The sequence below is a fragment of the Mirounga angustirostris genome, unplaced genomic scaffold (genome assembly GCF_029215605.1).
Source record: "Mirounga angustirostris isolate CCGP_5_RB_7025 unplaced genomic scaffold, mMirAng1.0.hap1 SCAF_16, whole genome shotgun sequence".
Lineage (NCBI taxonomy): Eukaryota > Metazoa > Chordata > Mammalia > Carnivora > Phocidae > Mirounga > Mirounga angustirostris.
In genome coordinates this window covers 33,425,917-33,440,296 of record NW_026991724.1, presented here as the reverse complement: position 1 = coordinate 33,440,296, position 14,380 = coordinate 33,425,917, and the positions used below count along the sequence as shown (strand labels likewise).

The 14,380-nt window shown below is 57.6% G+C and overlaps 1 protein-coding gene across 4 annotated transcripts in view; it reads right to left on the bottom strand.

Moving 5' to 3' along the window:
• Nucleotides 1-14,380, bottom strand: part of ZNF423 (zinc finger protein 423) — a 338,493-nt gene that overhangs the window by 140,143 nt on the left and 183,970 nt on the right. For all 4 annotated transcript variants that reach the window (XM_054511334.2, XM_054511335.2, XM_045891151.3 and 1 more), the window contains one exon: nt 2,489-5,703. In XM_054511334.2, the coding sequence (XP_054367309.1) occupies nt 2,489-5,703 (3,215 nt within the window). The remainder of the gene's footprint in view (nt 1-2,488; nt 5,704-14,380) is intronic.

Sequence of the window (14,380 nt, the reverse complement as noted above, 5' to 3'; positions counted from 1 at the left end):
ATGCGTGAGTCCTAGGGGAGCGAGGGGTGGGCGAACAGACAGCTGGGCCCCTGCCCCCAGGCGTGCCCAGGCAGGGGGCAAGGCCCCAGAGGCTGGGCCTCCACTGGGGAGGTTCCATGCTTTGTCTAGCTCCTTTCTGCAAATGGCCCATCTGCCCAGGCCTCTAGATGTGATTGTCTGCTCACCTCCTCTCTTGCAAGGCCTGGGACAGGGAGAGGTAGGCCTGTCGGGCTCCCAGAAAACAAGCCCCCTCAGGTTTGAATCCGTGAGCTGGCAGGTAGAGCTGTGCATCCCCGGGTAGATGGTTCCCCCTTTCTGAGCCTGGGGACCATCTCTGCCAAAACAGAGGTCACGGCAAAGCTCCCAGGTTGTTGCCACGGAAATGATAAAGAGCCTTTACGCACACACTAGGGGCTTCATGAAGTGGTCCTTGATGCAGAATCCAGGGCAGAGACTGGGGAGGGGCCGGCTGCAATAGCTCAAGGCTTTGGAGGCACCAGAAGCAGCCCCGTGGCTAGCAGGAGCCCCCGCACCACGGTGGGCAGTGTGGGAAGGCAGGGATGGGGCTGGGGTGCACCTGGGAGGACGGTGTACCGGGCCCCAGCCCTGCCACACTGTCCCACAGTCTGAACGAGGGGGGCAACTATCCCAGACCCCACCCCAGCCTGCCACCAGGATGGGCTCCAGAGCCAGGCAGAATGTGGGTCAAGAGCTCGCTCAGCTGTGGCCCACGCTCCCTGGGTTCAAATCCCTTCTCTGCCTCTTGACAGCTGGGGGCTAATAACGGCCAACGGTTCTGTGCCTCCGTTTCTTCATCCGTAAAGGTAGTGTCACGGCGTAGACAGAAAGTGCTCGGCACATCCTTATCCTTCGGTAAGTGTGAGCTGTGATCATAAATGGGAGAGATAGCCAGTGATGTTTCCTGTGCGCCCAGCACTTCCTTTGTTCACTTAAAGCTCGGGGCCACATACGGAGGTCGGCACAGTCACAATATTTAACCACGGATGAGGCACGAACCCCGACCAATCACAGCAGATGCTCGTTAAAAACCCGGAAGGGCTCCCCCCTCCCCGGGGCCTGCCCGGTGATGTCAGCCCCGGACACAGACCCTGTCGCTATGTGTTGCTACCATTATCACCCTCACTCTCTGGCTTTATAGGTGAGGACAGACGCCCGGAGAGATGGAACCCCTGGTGGGTCCTGGAGGAGGCAGATTTTCATTTTAACCCCGCCCACCAGTGGAAGCTGAGCAGAGCTGAGAGGTGGTGACCAGGGCCGGTGCACAGTGTCCTAGGGGACCCCTGCCCAGAGGCAGTCTCCGCACATTCCCCTTCCACTCTCTCCAGCCCTCCTTCTCTCTCATTCTCGCCCTCCAAGTCCCAGAGTCCCAGGCCCCAGTTCTGATCCCACTTCTGCTCCCGAAGCGGAACAGCCAGGGCTACTTCCCCGTCTTCCAGCAGGCACCTGCAGCGGGTGGCCCTCCTCCAAATTCTGCCTTACTGCCTGTGACACCAGCAGTGACCCTCGAGGGAAGGATACTCCCGAGATCCACTTGGCACCTCCCCGGTCTGGAAACAGACAACAGACTCATTGGGAATCCCCGGGCCCATACTGCCTGACAAGCCAGGAGCCACGCAGGCTCCAGGCCCACCATCACCTTGGCCGCTGGCCCCACAGCCCATGCGGACCCTCCAGCAGCCCGAAACTTGCCCTGCCTCCCTGAAACCTACTAGCTGTGGGCCTGTGCTCTCCCCCTTGTCTGGGAGCCCCCAAGGTAGAGTCCATTTCTGATTCTCCTCGACTGCCAGGCACCGCCCCCCCCAAACATAACGGGTGCTCGGGACAAATCTGATGACGACTGAAAGGATCCATCAGCCACGAAGGAGAACAGTCACGGGAACCATTCCTAGGGTCTTCCATGCACCAGCAACTGCCCTAACTATAATGTGTGCTGTGGACGATAACAGTTATCAGCTGGTGCATACGGCTAGCACGATCGGCCCGAACTAAGTGCAGGTCCTGAGCCCTTTATAGATGATGGCTATGGATTATCAAAAGAATCCTGAATCTGAAGCCCAGAGAGCAAAGGGACTCACCCAAGGAGACTCAGCAAACAAGCGAGTAAGTCCACCCCAGATCTGTAAGAAAGGCGATAATCACTTACAACCGTGTGTCAGCCAGGGCACCAGGCCCTTTACTTATCTTACACCACGGGTCCCTAAAAGCAATCCTATGACGTCCGGATGACTGTCACCCCCCCTTTTGCGGATGAGCACTCGACAGATGTGGCCCAGAGAGATAGATAACGTACGCCAACGTCACACAGCGGGAAGGGAACGGACAGCCCTGGGGGCCACGTCGCAGTCTACGACGGAGCGGATGCACTTGACCGCCACATGAGAGCGCGGCCTCTCCGGGCTACTAGAGGCAGCACCACGAGGAGACACAGAGCTCAGCGGAGCCCCGAGGAGCAGGGGCAGGCTCTTACCCGGGGCACTGGCGACGTCTGGGCGCCTTTCCGGGGCCCACTGGTCTCCGGCGTGAGGTCACGGTGGTCCACCTGCACGTGGCTCTCCAGGTCCTCGGCGCTCTCGAACTTGACGCTGCACTCGGGACAGCGGAGGCCGGCGCAGGGCCGGTCGGCGGGCTCGGGCGGGGCCAGGCCGCCCACCTGTCCGTTGGCGCTGCGGGCCATGCAGCCGGCACAGAGGCCGTAGGGGAGCCCGTTGACGTCGAGCTTCACCAGGTCCTGCTTGCTGCGGAACTCCTTGAGGCACAGGGCACACTTGTAGAGCTTCTGCAGCCCCTGGCCGTTGGGGGAGGACGCGGCCGAGCTGCCCACCAGCTTCTGCATGTGGAAGGTGCCGTGGATCTTGAGCTCGAGCGTGGAGGTGACTGTCTGCATGCACACCACGCAGCGGAAGCCCGTGAGCGAGTTGCGCAGGTCGGGGTGCATCTGACAGTGCTCGATGAACTCCTCCTCGCTCTGCAGGGGCATCTTGCAGATACGGCAGGTGCCGGTGTCCAGGCTCTTGCTGTGGGTCACCTTGTGCTCGGTGAGCGTCAGCAGGGAGGGGAAGCGCTCGCCGCAGATGGGGCACATGTAGTGCTTGGCGGGGCCCCGGTGCGTCTGCAGGTGCTCCCGGAGCCCGTTCTCCGAGAAGAAAGTCCGCGAGCACACGTTGCACTTGTGGCTGCCCTTGATGAACTCGGCCTTCTTGCGCGAGCCGTCGTCCTCCCCCGGCCGGATGTTGTGGTCCCGCAGCCGGTGGTTCTGCAGTAGCACCTCCATGGTGTAGGCCGCCCCGCAGATGTCGCAGCCGTACATGGGCTCCGACGCGTCCACGTCGTCCTCGCTGGCCTCGTGGCTGTTGGGCGCCTCGGGGTTCTTGAGCAGCACGCCCTGCAGGTCGGCGGGCTCCGCCTTCTTGGTGGCGGCGGGGGGCACCCCGTTGGCCGTGCCGTTCTCGGGGGTGGCGTCGAACACGCAGTGCTTCTCCCGCAGGTGCTTCTCCAGCAGGATGATGGCGTGGAAGGCCTTGCTGCAGAACTTGCAGTTGTACTTCTTGCTGTGCGTGGTGATGTGGCACTGCAGCTCCACCTCGGTGCTGAAGGTCTCCCCGCAGAAGATGCACTTGTGCGCCTTGGCCGGGTTGCCCAGGTGGCTGTGTTTGACGTGCACCTGCAGGTCGGCCTCCTTGCGGAAGTCCCAGTTGCAGGCCGTGCAGCGGTACATCTTCTTCTCGTTGCTGTGCTTCACGGCCAGGTGCACCTGGATGGACACCTTGGAGTCGAAGACCTCCTGGCACAGGGTGCAGTGGTACAGCACGAAGGTGTGCATGTCCAGCAGGTGCTTCTGCAGGTCGTCCACCGAGGAGAACTGCTTGTCGCAGCTCTCGCACACGTAGTGGGTCGACGTGGTCATGTAGTGCACCGTCAGGTGCTGCAGGAGGGACTCCTGGGAGTCGAAGTCCTCCTTGCACTGGGGGCACGCCTGCTTCCGCAGCAACAGCTCCAGGTGCAGCTTCAGGTGGGTCTGGAAGCTCTCGAAGTTGGAGAACTTGAGGTCGCACTGATTACAGGGATACTCGCCGTTGGAGATGGAGTTGGCGCTGGCCGAGAGCCGCTGCCGCTTGGGGGAGGCCACCTCCACGTCGGACGAGACCGGGCTCTGCTCCGCCTTGGACTTCTTGCTGTGGGCGAGCGGAATGTTCTTGTGGTTCTCCTTGATGTGCTTGGTGAGCTTCAGGATGGAGCCGAAGATGGGCGAGTTGGTGCAGTAGGGGCAGGAGTAGACCTCCATGAAGGATTGCGTGGGCTGCACGACCGGGGACTCCAGCTTGGCGCTGCCCACGCCGCAGTGAGCCTGCTGGATGTGCTCGGTGAGGGAAGCGTCGGTCAGGAAGCCCATGGAGCACTGGTTGCAGAAGAAGGCGTTACTGCCGTCGGGCGGGCCGACGTCGGGGCCGCAGTGGGAGGCGCGGATGTGCTCCTGTAGGCTGTTGATGTCGGCGAACACGTCGGGACAGTAGTTGCAGTGGAAGGCCGAGAGGTTGCCGAACTGCATCACCGGGTAGGCGTGGCTCTTGTGCAGCTTGCGGACATGCTCGTTGAGGTTGTACAGCGTGGGCATGGAGTCCAGGCAGATCTGACACGTGTGGCTCTGCTGAGGCTTGTCGGCGTGGATGGTCTTCAGGTGGATCTCCAGCACGGCCAGGCTGTTAAAGTCCCGCTTGGAGCAATAGGGGCAGCTGTAGACCACCTTGGACCAGGCCTGGCCCTCGTCCCGCATCTTCTTCTGGCCCCGCAGCGGCTTCAAGGTGGAGTCCGGGGTGGAGCCACGCTCCACGGACGCGCTGGAGTCCGGCGTGGCGCTGCTCATGGAGGCCACACTGCCCAGCACGGGGTCGGGGCTGGCGCTGTGGTTGCTGGAGTCGGGCTGCCGGTGGCTGTCCAGGTGGCAGTAGACGCCCTCCACCGAGGAGAACTGCTCGGGGCACATGGGGCACTTGTGTTTCTGGTTGGCGTGGGCTTGGTGGATGTGGGTGAGCAGCGCGTTCTCGTCCACGAAGACCTCGGGGCAGTGGATGCACTGCAGGTCGGCCTTCTCGGAGAGCTGGGGGTGGCGGGTGAGCACGTGCTTCTCCAGCTCCTCCGTCTGGCTGAAGGTGTCCTCGCAGTAGTCGCACATGAAGTCGTCCTTCTTGGCCTCCTTCTCCGACTTGGCCAGGTGCTCCTTGTTCTTCTTGTGCGCCTGCATGTGGCTCTGCAGCGAGCTGGTGGAGGAGAAGCCGCGCTTGCAGACGGTGCACTTGAAGGGCTTGCTGGAGCTGTGGGTCTTCAGGTGGATCTTGAGGTGGTCGCTGCGGGAGAAGGCGGCCTCGCACTCGTGACAGTGGTACTTCTTGTCGCCCGTGTGCAGCTTGATGTGCCGGTCACGACTCCTCTTGTGCTTGAAGAGGCGGCTGCAGTAGGTGCACTTGAACGGCAGCTTGTCGCTGTGGATCTGCTCGTGCCTCTTCAAGTAGCTCAGGCGGATGAAGGACTTGTCGCAGAACTGGCAGGGGTACGGCAGGCCCGTGCCCCCTTCCTCCTCGCCCAAGCCGAGGTCACACCCATCTCCGATCATCTGCGTGGGTGACGCAACATCCTTGCTGGAGGGAGACGAGGCGACCCAGGAGAGTTGCGGGTCGTCGTCACCATCTGCGGGGGGGAAGGCGGAGAGGAGATTAGAGGCAATTCCCAGGGCCGCCCAGAAACAAGGACAGAGCCGGCTCTCGACAGCTCGCCGACTGCTGCCGGGGGAGCCGGGGGAGGGAGTGCTGGGGGCAGGGGTGGGTGGGCTCAGCGGAAGCGGGTGGACATGAAGGCCCTCGGTGTGCAGAGGGGTGGCAGGATATGGAGGAGACACGGAGACAAGTCTTCCTCCTCGGCGACACCTGCGTGGGCCTCGCTGGACACCGTACCCCCCACAGGAGGTGAGCTCTCGAGCACTTCCCTGATGGTGTTGGGGGTGCAGCCAGAGAGCGAAAAAGTCCCCGGAAATGACCTCACTGACCAGCAGTCCCAGAGGCCAAAAGGAGGCAGGTCCCCACCTGAAGGAGTCCTGGGGATTGACTCCCCTTCCAGCCCCTGGTCCTGGTGGGAGGTTCCACTTATCCTTAGGGGCATAGGCAAAACCGTGCAAGAAAAGAAAATGCACCCCCCCCCCCGCAAAAAAATGAAAATGTGCCTTAGTGAATTCTGCTGCACCACATTTGGGGATGGAGCTGGGTCTGCTGCTACAGGGAGCAGACAGACCCGGGAGGCCGAAGTCCCGGGCACGTGGCATCAGACCCAGCAGCACAAACAGGGGTAAGCAAAGGCTGCTTGAGAAGGATCTGTGGCGTTCCCAGCCCAAACCATCCTAAGAGGGGGTGCTTGCTCTGCCCCCCCTCCACCCCTGGATTTGCCCCAAGGCCGCTCAGGACCCTGGGAGATGGCCTGATCCGGGGTGACTAGGGGATGAGCCCGGGGTCCAGATGGCCCTGAAACCCACCTTGGCAGGCAGGGGAGGCCGTCCTTGCCCAGATGAGCACCTGGCCCACCCCCCCCCCCGGCCTTCGCTGGCCCATCCAGCCTCAGGGGAAACCTAAACAAACCAGGGGCTGGCCGTTTCTGGCAAAACAAAGGCACCCAGGACCCAGGGAGCAGAGCCGGTGAGGTTCCCCCACGCCTCGGTGGGGGTCAGGCCGAGCCAGCCTGCGCACGGAGTGAGTTCTGCGGCTCAAGTTTCGCGTCAGGTGGATTTAAAACTTAATAATGAATGTAACGGACCGCAGGCTACCACGGGCAGGGGAGAGACAAACAAAAGCTCAGATGCAGCCGCACTGACCTTGCTCTTGTAACCCCAAGGAAATAAACCACTGCCCCGGCCAGCACAGCTTAATCTCCAGAAAAAGCCTCACAGACCTAACCCAGAAAGTCTGGGCCAGAGGCAGCCCAGACACACATACACATCCGTTCACACACCCGATTCCCACTGTGGCTCACACTCACACTCACACCTGGTGGCACTCACCACAGCCACGGGCATGACCCCGGCCCCGAGGGTCCCATACCCCGAGGCTCTCACAGTTGCCTCTGCTGTCCCAGGCAGGATTTTGAGGGGTCTCCTCAGCGCTGGCTCTGAGCCTTTTCCTGGACCCCACCCACGACCCCAATGTGCCCCCCTGGTCCCTGGCCTTGCCCCTGACCCCAGCCGCCAGCACTGGCAAAGCTCTGCCTGGGAGGATGAGGCTCTCTGCAAAGCTCCCAGCCCTGCGTCCTGTACCTCCCGGAGGCCTCTCCACCTCTGAAGCCCAGCCGCCCAGCCTGGCACAGGGCACCTCCCAGAACATCCTCCCGGGGCGAGGGCATCTGCTCCCCCGGGGCCTCCCACGACAGGGCCCTTCGGACGGCAAGGGAAGGATGCAGCCGCTGCCAGCTCCTCGGATTAGACGCGGTGGGAGATGCCCCAGCCCCCGCCTGGTTAATTCCCAGCTCATGCCAGCTGGGTTCCGTGGGGTGCAGACAGAGGGGCCCAAGGGAGGAGATGGCTGGAGCTGGGGCAGCTGGGGGACCTGCTGGGCCCCCGCCCCCCAGCCAGGCTCAAACGACTTTTGATTATTTTGATGCCCTAGCTCAGACTCACACAAGCTGCCAGGGAGCCCTTCCCGTGCGCCTGGTGCTCGGCTGAGCGCTTTTCTCACAACCACCAGTGAGGCGGGAGCAGGGCCCCTCCTACTGTACGGATGAGGAGACTAAGGCACAGCCACAGCGACTTTCCCCAGGAAATGACAGCACCAGGACATGGGTCTGGACGCGCCTCCCGCAGACCTGTTGCATGAGATTACCCCTGCATCAGGGAGAAAGGCGAGGGGACCCCCACGTCCAGCCTCCAGGGCAGTCACAGGCTGCCTCTCATTTAAAGCCCCCTGACAGCACGACCGCAACCAGCCTGCCATCTGCATTCAGGGAGGGGCCCCCCAGAGACCAGAGACATGCAGGCGCTCGCAGGGCTGATGAGCGGAGGATACAGGCTTGAACCCAGGTCAGTTCAATGGTGAGTGAGACAAGGAACACCCCTTGCCCAGAAGACTAGGCTGGACACGTCTTTGTGCCAGCATTCATTTGCTCCCAAGCCCTTCAGCCCCCGGGGACGAGAGCAGAGCCCTGCACTCAAAGCCCCCCGCTCCTCAGCTTATCCATCAGTCCAGAGTTATCCCTCTCAATCTCTCCGCCTCAGTTTCCACATGTGAGAAAAGGGAAGCATGTGAGAAGCAGATGTGAAAAATGAATGTGAAAAAGCACTATTACTCCCCTGATATTAAATGTCCAGAAAAAGGCACATGTGCAGATTAGCGGCAGCCTGAAGCTGGAGTAGGGAGCAAGGAAACTGCAAATGAGCACGAGGCATCCTTGTGAGATCATAGCAGTGCCCCCAAACTAGGATGTGGTAAGCACTGCAACAGCTCTGTAAATCCACCACGTTGCTACCTGCTCGCTTAAAACAAGGTAAGTTTGTGGTATACAAATTATACTTCAAGAAAGCCATTCACCGGGCGCCTGGGTGGCTCAGTTGGTTAAGCGACTGCCTTCGGCTCAGGTCATGATCCTGGAGTCCCGGGATCGAGTCCCGCATCGGGCTCCCTGCTCGGCGGGGAGTCTGCTTCTCCCTCTGACCCTCCTCCCTCTCATGCTCTCTGTCTCTCATTCTCTCTGTCTCAAATAAATAAATAAAATCTTTAAAAAAAAAAAAAGAAAGAAAGAAAGCCATTCACCAGAAGCACTATTTGGCCAATAATCATAATTAGCACTAATTAGTACCACCAATGCTGATGATACCAGCAACTACACTTATTGGGCACGCCACCCCGGCTAATTCCTTCCATCCTCACGACCACTGGTGACACCCCACTTTTGAGATGAGGAAGCTGAGGCTCAGGGAGGCGAGTAACTTGCCTTCGGTCTCATGGCCAGAGCGCCACGTCTCCCAGCAGCGCAGGCTTCTGCTCACACTGGTCCCGCCAGACTTTGAGAAGGAGAATCAACCCGCCCTGCGCCACAGTCCCCAAGGCCCATGGCTGGGCAGCCTGGTTGGCTTTATTTTTCTGCAAACAAGTTTCAAAACTAAAGCAAAGCACATTATTCTGGGAGCCACCAACAGAGCCACTGCCGAGATTATAATCATCTGAAGGGAAATGACCATAAGGCCCCTTACACTGAAAAGGCCCAATCGGGGGAAATGAGCGTGTTGACACAGAAAGCCCCAAATTCAGGCTGCACTGTTTAAAGCCTTTTGTTCTAAACACGTTTGACCTTGGCTGCTGCCGGCCCACCCCTCCCAAGTGCAGTTTGCTTTGGGGGCACACAGCTTAGTGCTCTAGGAGCAGGCTGGAGAGATGCGCCGGGGCCAAAGCTCCCAGGACGTAGGTGCAGGGATGTCAGCAAAGGACGAGGGCCCCCGGCCTTACAGTGGTACCGTTCCTCTCACACGTGCACGTACACCACACATGCACGCACACCACATGCACATGCACGGCCGGGACCGCACACACCCTCCGGCAGGGGTGCAGAAAGGGAAGGGGTGCAAAAATGGGGCACAAGCAATCTCAGGAGCCCCTGCGACTTGAATGTTTCAGAACCCACAGAGAAGGCAGGTCCAAGAAAGTCCCGTTCAGCCAGCTACCTTGTTCCTTCCAAGTAAATGCCTGTATAGCTTTTACTATTGCCGGGCATTCTTCTAAGAGCTTTGCATGTGTTACCACATTCAGTTCTCTCGACAGCCCAGTGAGATGGGTACTATTATTATCTCCATCTACGGGTAAGAAAAGCGAGGCACAGAGAGGTTGAGTAACTTGCCAGGTGCCACACAGTTGGGAGGCAGCAGAGCCAGGAATCAACCCCAGTCAGCCTGGTTCTGAGTCGGTGCCTTCACCCTCAACTTCCCACTGCTTCTTTCCTTTGGGAGGGGGAGCCGACACCCGAGGAGATCAAGTGCCAAAAGCAGTGACTAATGCAGGCCCTCGGCTTCCCCTCCCCCTAGAATGACTACAAAGTAATATGACAAAATGAGTAGAGAAATCACTTTCAAAACGGAGATTAAAATCATTTAAAAATGACTAATCCTGCAAAAAGGCCTGGTAGGAAATGGGTTATATGAGGCTTTTGCTGTCTGCTGCAGGAAGGGAACCAAAACAAGCATAAAAGAGGGGAGAAATTTCGATAAAAATTCAATTAAGTAGCAAAAAGAACATTAACTGGGCTTCAGAACGCATCTGCAGCAGAAAGCGCAGGGCGGACCGCAAGCTCACGAGGCGGCGCTGGGCGCCCCGCACCGGCCCCGCACCGGCCCCGCACCAGCCCGCACCGCCTCTCACACACCCTGTCTGCACAGAGCACAGTGGCTGCCGCCCAGAAGGGCTGGGAGCCTCACCCCCTGGCTCCTCCTGTCACAGAGAATCAGGGCCACGGCAGCCGAGGAAGTGCCTGGACAGAGGCGAGACGTCAGGTGGCCCCAGGCCACAGGAGCGAGCAGAAGGGGGGACCTTCCAGCAGGGCGGACACCGGCTGAGGAGGAAGTGAGCCCTCACGACCAAAGCTCTGCAAGAGGAATAAATGGTTCTGAAAAGCGCCCTGGGAGGTGCCCTGCAGCCGACGGGAAAGGGAAAAGCACGGATACCCAGTGGTTCCAGGTTTCTAGGACATTCCTGGGCTTTCCAAGTGAAAGAAACTGACCAGATCTTCCAGACCATGAAAGAAGGCTGAGGAACAGCAAGCAAGGTGCCTCAGGGAGAACGTGTTGAGGGCGGAGGAGAGCAGGACAGAGAGTCCATCAGGAAATTCTGGGCCTCGGCTGCCTCTGCTATAATATGGGAAGTTGGAATTTTGGTCTACAAGGTCCCTTCAGGATGAATATAAAGGTCATTTTGTGCAGGATTCCAAGCATCCAGACTGTCTCCATTAGAACCACAGAAAGGCCTGACAATTCTTCATGACGCTCCAAAAGGTCTCCTCACCACTACCCATTTCCTTAGAAAAATGAAAATTGCCAAGGAGACAAGGTCCCCACAGGACCAAGCTCTATGGTCCTCTGAGTAGAGCCTCCCCTGTGCCTCCATCAGGAGCAACAGGAATCAGAATCGCAGTGACCCTTCCGCAGCTCAGAGAAATGGGAACACAGACTCAGGGACCATGTAATGCCAATTCTGTATGATACAGAAGGTCCAGAGACAGAAGGGGACTTCCAGGATGATAAATTGGTAGTGCTTGCCTAGAGTACTGTATTCAGAAGGATTATAAAGCCATATCTGCGCTCAGAAGACAGGAGTGCTGAAATTGACTGGTGATGTCTGCCATGAGCACAGGTCTGTACACGTGGAATGTTCCAAGGGCACTGAACAAATCAGAGGAAGGAATCTCCTGACTCCCAGTGCTAAAGAAGAGGGCTTTAGCCAGCAGGTTTCCTCCTCCAAGAAAGGAGCTGCCTATCCTCTCTGAAAAGGGAGGCCTTGAGGCAGGGGCCCGAAAATCCTGTTGTTCAAGTACAGATAAGAGGACTCAGAAGAGTGAATGTGCTTCAGGACACACCACAGACCGCACTCCCCTTGGGGCAGCCAGAACCTAAACAGGTGTCTTTCCAGACAGAAATGATACAAGTTCAGCTGAGGAGGGCATCTGGCCATATTCTTGATCTCTTCTTGGGAAACTTCAAACCTACCCATCTGTGTCTCTGTACCACCTAGAAGCCTAGGGCAGCAGAGAGAACATGGGGGCACTGGGCAAGCTCGGAGGCCCTCTGCTGGGGCTGCTTCCAGCTCACGATGATGTCAACTTCCCTGCGAGGCCGGAGGCTCCCCTCCCAGCAAACCCCAAGTGAGTGGGGGCCTGGATCCCAGGACACAAAGGCCCAGCAGGAGACGGGGCCAGCAGCCCAGAGCCCCCAAGCTGAATAGGGGGCATCCTCAGCATCTCAGTGCCTATCAGGGGCTCAGCCCCCAGAGACAGAATCTAGTCTCCAGCCAGGCCTAAGGGGAACCAAGTTCACAGACAGCAGGGGGACAGAGTGCCTGCCCTGTTCCTTGCACTCCGACCAGGCGCCAAAGCTAGCCATCCGTCCCAGAATATTCCTCAACTCAATGGCATCCACACATGTAGAATCAATACCAGTGCAAGGGGGAGGGGAGGGAAGCGAGAGGAAGTTAACAGACCATCACTCATCTTATTTCGTAGATGGGGAAACTGAGACCACACAGCAAGGAGCAGACAGATGCAGAACTAAACTCATAAAAACCACAGCACTTACTGTTTAAGGAACATTTTCCGGAAGCCAAGTTCTTTGCTAGCATGTTCTCATTTGATTCTTACACACATTAGGAGGTAGGTACTATTACCATCCCCTTTTTTTTTTCTTTCCTTTTTTATTTTTTTCTAAAGATTTTATTTATTTATTTGACAGAGAGAGACACAGTGAGAGAGGGAACACAAGCAGGGGGAGTGGGAGAGGGAGAAGCCGACTCCCCGCTGAGCAGGGAGCCCGATGCGGGGCTCAATCCCAGGACCCTGGGATCATGACCTGAGCCGAAGGCAGACGCTTAACCACTGAGCCACCCAGGCGCCCCTTCTTTTTTTTCTTTTTTTAAGATTTTATTTATTTATTTATTTATTTGAGAGAGAGAGCACAAGTGGGGAGCCCGATGCGGGGCTCGATCCCAGGACCCTGAGACCATTACCTGAGCCGAAAGCAGATGCTTAACTGACAGAGCCACCCAGGCCCCCCTACATTCTCCTTCTTGAGAACTGCAGACTGAGGCTCCAAGGAAGAAAGCAAGCCCTGGGCACACACTGCTAGTGAGTGACAGATGTCCCCCAGCCCCATTCACTCACTAACCCCCAGACCATGCTGCCTCTCCTGCCCTGAAGGCTGGTTCAGGCCCAACCTGCTGCAGAAGCTGCTCCCTCGTTCTTGAGGCCCACCATGGACCAGCACAGAGCCAGGACCTATGGCTCAAGGAGAGCCAGGAAGAGGTCCCACACTCTACAGTCCCACCTGCCAAACAGGCAAATTCACGTCCTGAAGTGGATTAGCAGGCCGGACCAGCTCCAAGGCCAAGCACCAATGACGGTAGCCGGCCTCTTTCCTCACTTGATGGCGGATAAAGCATGCTAGCAGAACTGGGCAGAACTGACCTGGGAGGTTGTGGGAAGAAGAGTCACGACTACCCCCCTCCCAAGAATGTCCGTGCCCTAAATCCCCAAAACCTACGAATACGTTACATTACATGGCAAAGGGGAATTAAGGTTACAGTTGGAATTAAGGTTGCTAATGAGCTGAGCTTAAGATAAAGCGATGATCCCAGATTATCTGGGTAGGCCAAATGTAATCACAAAAGTCCTTAAAATGTGGAAGAAAGAGGCAAAAGAGGACGATGCCACAAGACTAGTGATGGGGGCAGCTTCTAAAAACTAGAAAGGTAGGCGCCTGGGTGGCTCAGTTGGTTAAGCGACTGCCTTCGGCTCAGGTCATGATCCTGGAGTCCCGGGATCGAGTCCCGCATCGGGCTCCCTGCTCGGCAGGGAGTCTGCTTCTCCCTCTGACCCTCCTCCCTCTCATGCTCTCTGTATCTCATTCTCTCTGTCTCAAATAAATAAATAAAATCTTTAAAAAAAAAAAAAAAAACTAGAAAGGCATGGAAACAGACCCTCCCCTACAGCTTCCAGAAAGGAATGCAGGCCCACCGACGCCACAATTTTAGCCCCGTGAGATCTGCATTAGTCTTCCGACCTACAGAACCATAAGAAATTAATTTTCATTGCTTCAAGCTACTAAGTTTGTGGTCATTTGTTACAGCAGCCATCGGAAACTAATACAGATTTTGCTTCCAGGAGAGAGGTGCTGCTATAATCAATACCTAAAAGTGCAGAAGCGGCTTTGGAATCGGGCAGTGAGCAGCCGCTAGAATTCTCAGGAGTATGGTAGGAAGAGCCTACATTGCCTTAAAAAGATGGTTCATGAGAGGCCGCCTAGGTGGCTCAGTTGGTTAAGCATCTGACTCTTGATTTTGGCTCAGGTCATGATCTCAGGGTTGTGAGACTGAGCCCCGTGTCGGGCTCTGCGCTGGGTGTGGAGACTGCTTGGGATTTTCTCTCTCTCTCTCTCTTTCGTCCCTGCCCTTCCCCTGCTAAAAAAAAAAAAAAAAAAGACTGTTCATAGAAATAGGGATGTTGGGGCACCTCGGTGGCTCAGTCATTAAGCGTCTGCCTTCCGCATAGGGCTCCCTGCTCCACGGGAAGCCTGCTTCTCCCTCTCCCACTCCCCCTGCTTGTGTTCCCTCTCTCGCTGTGTCTCTCTCTGTCAAAT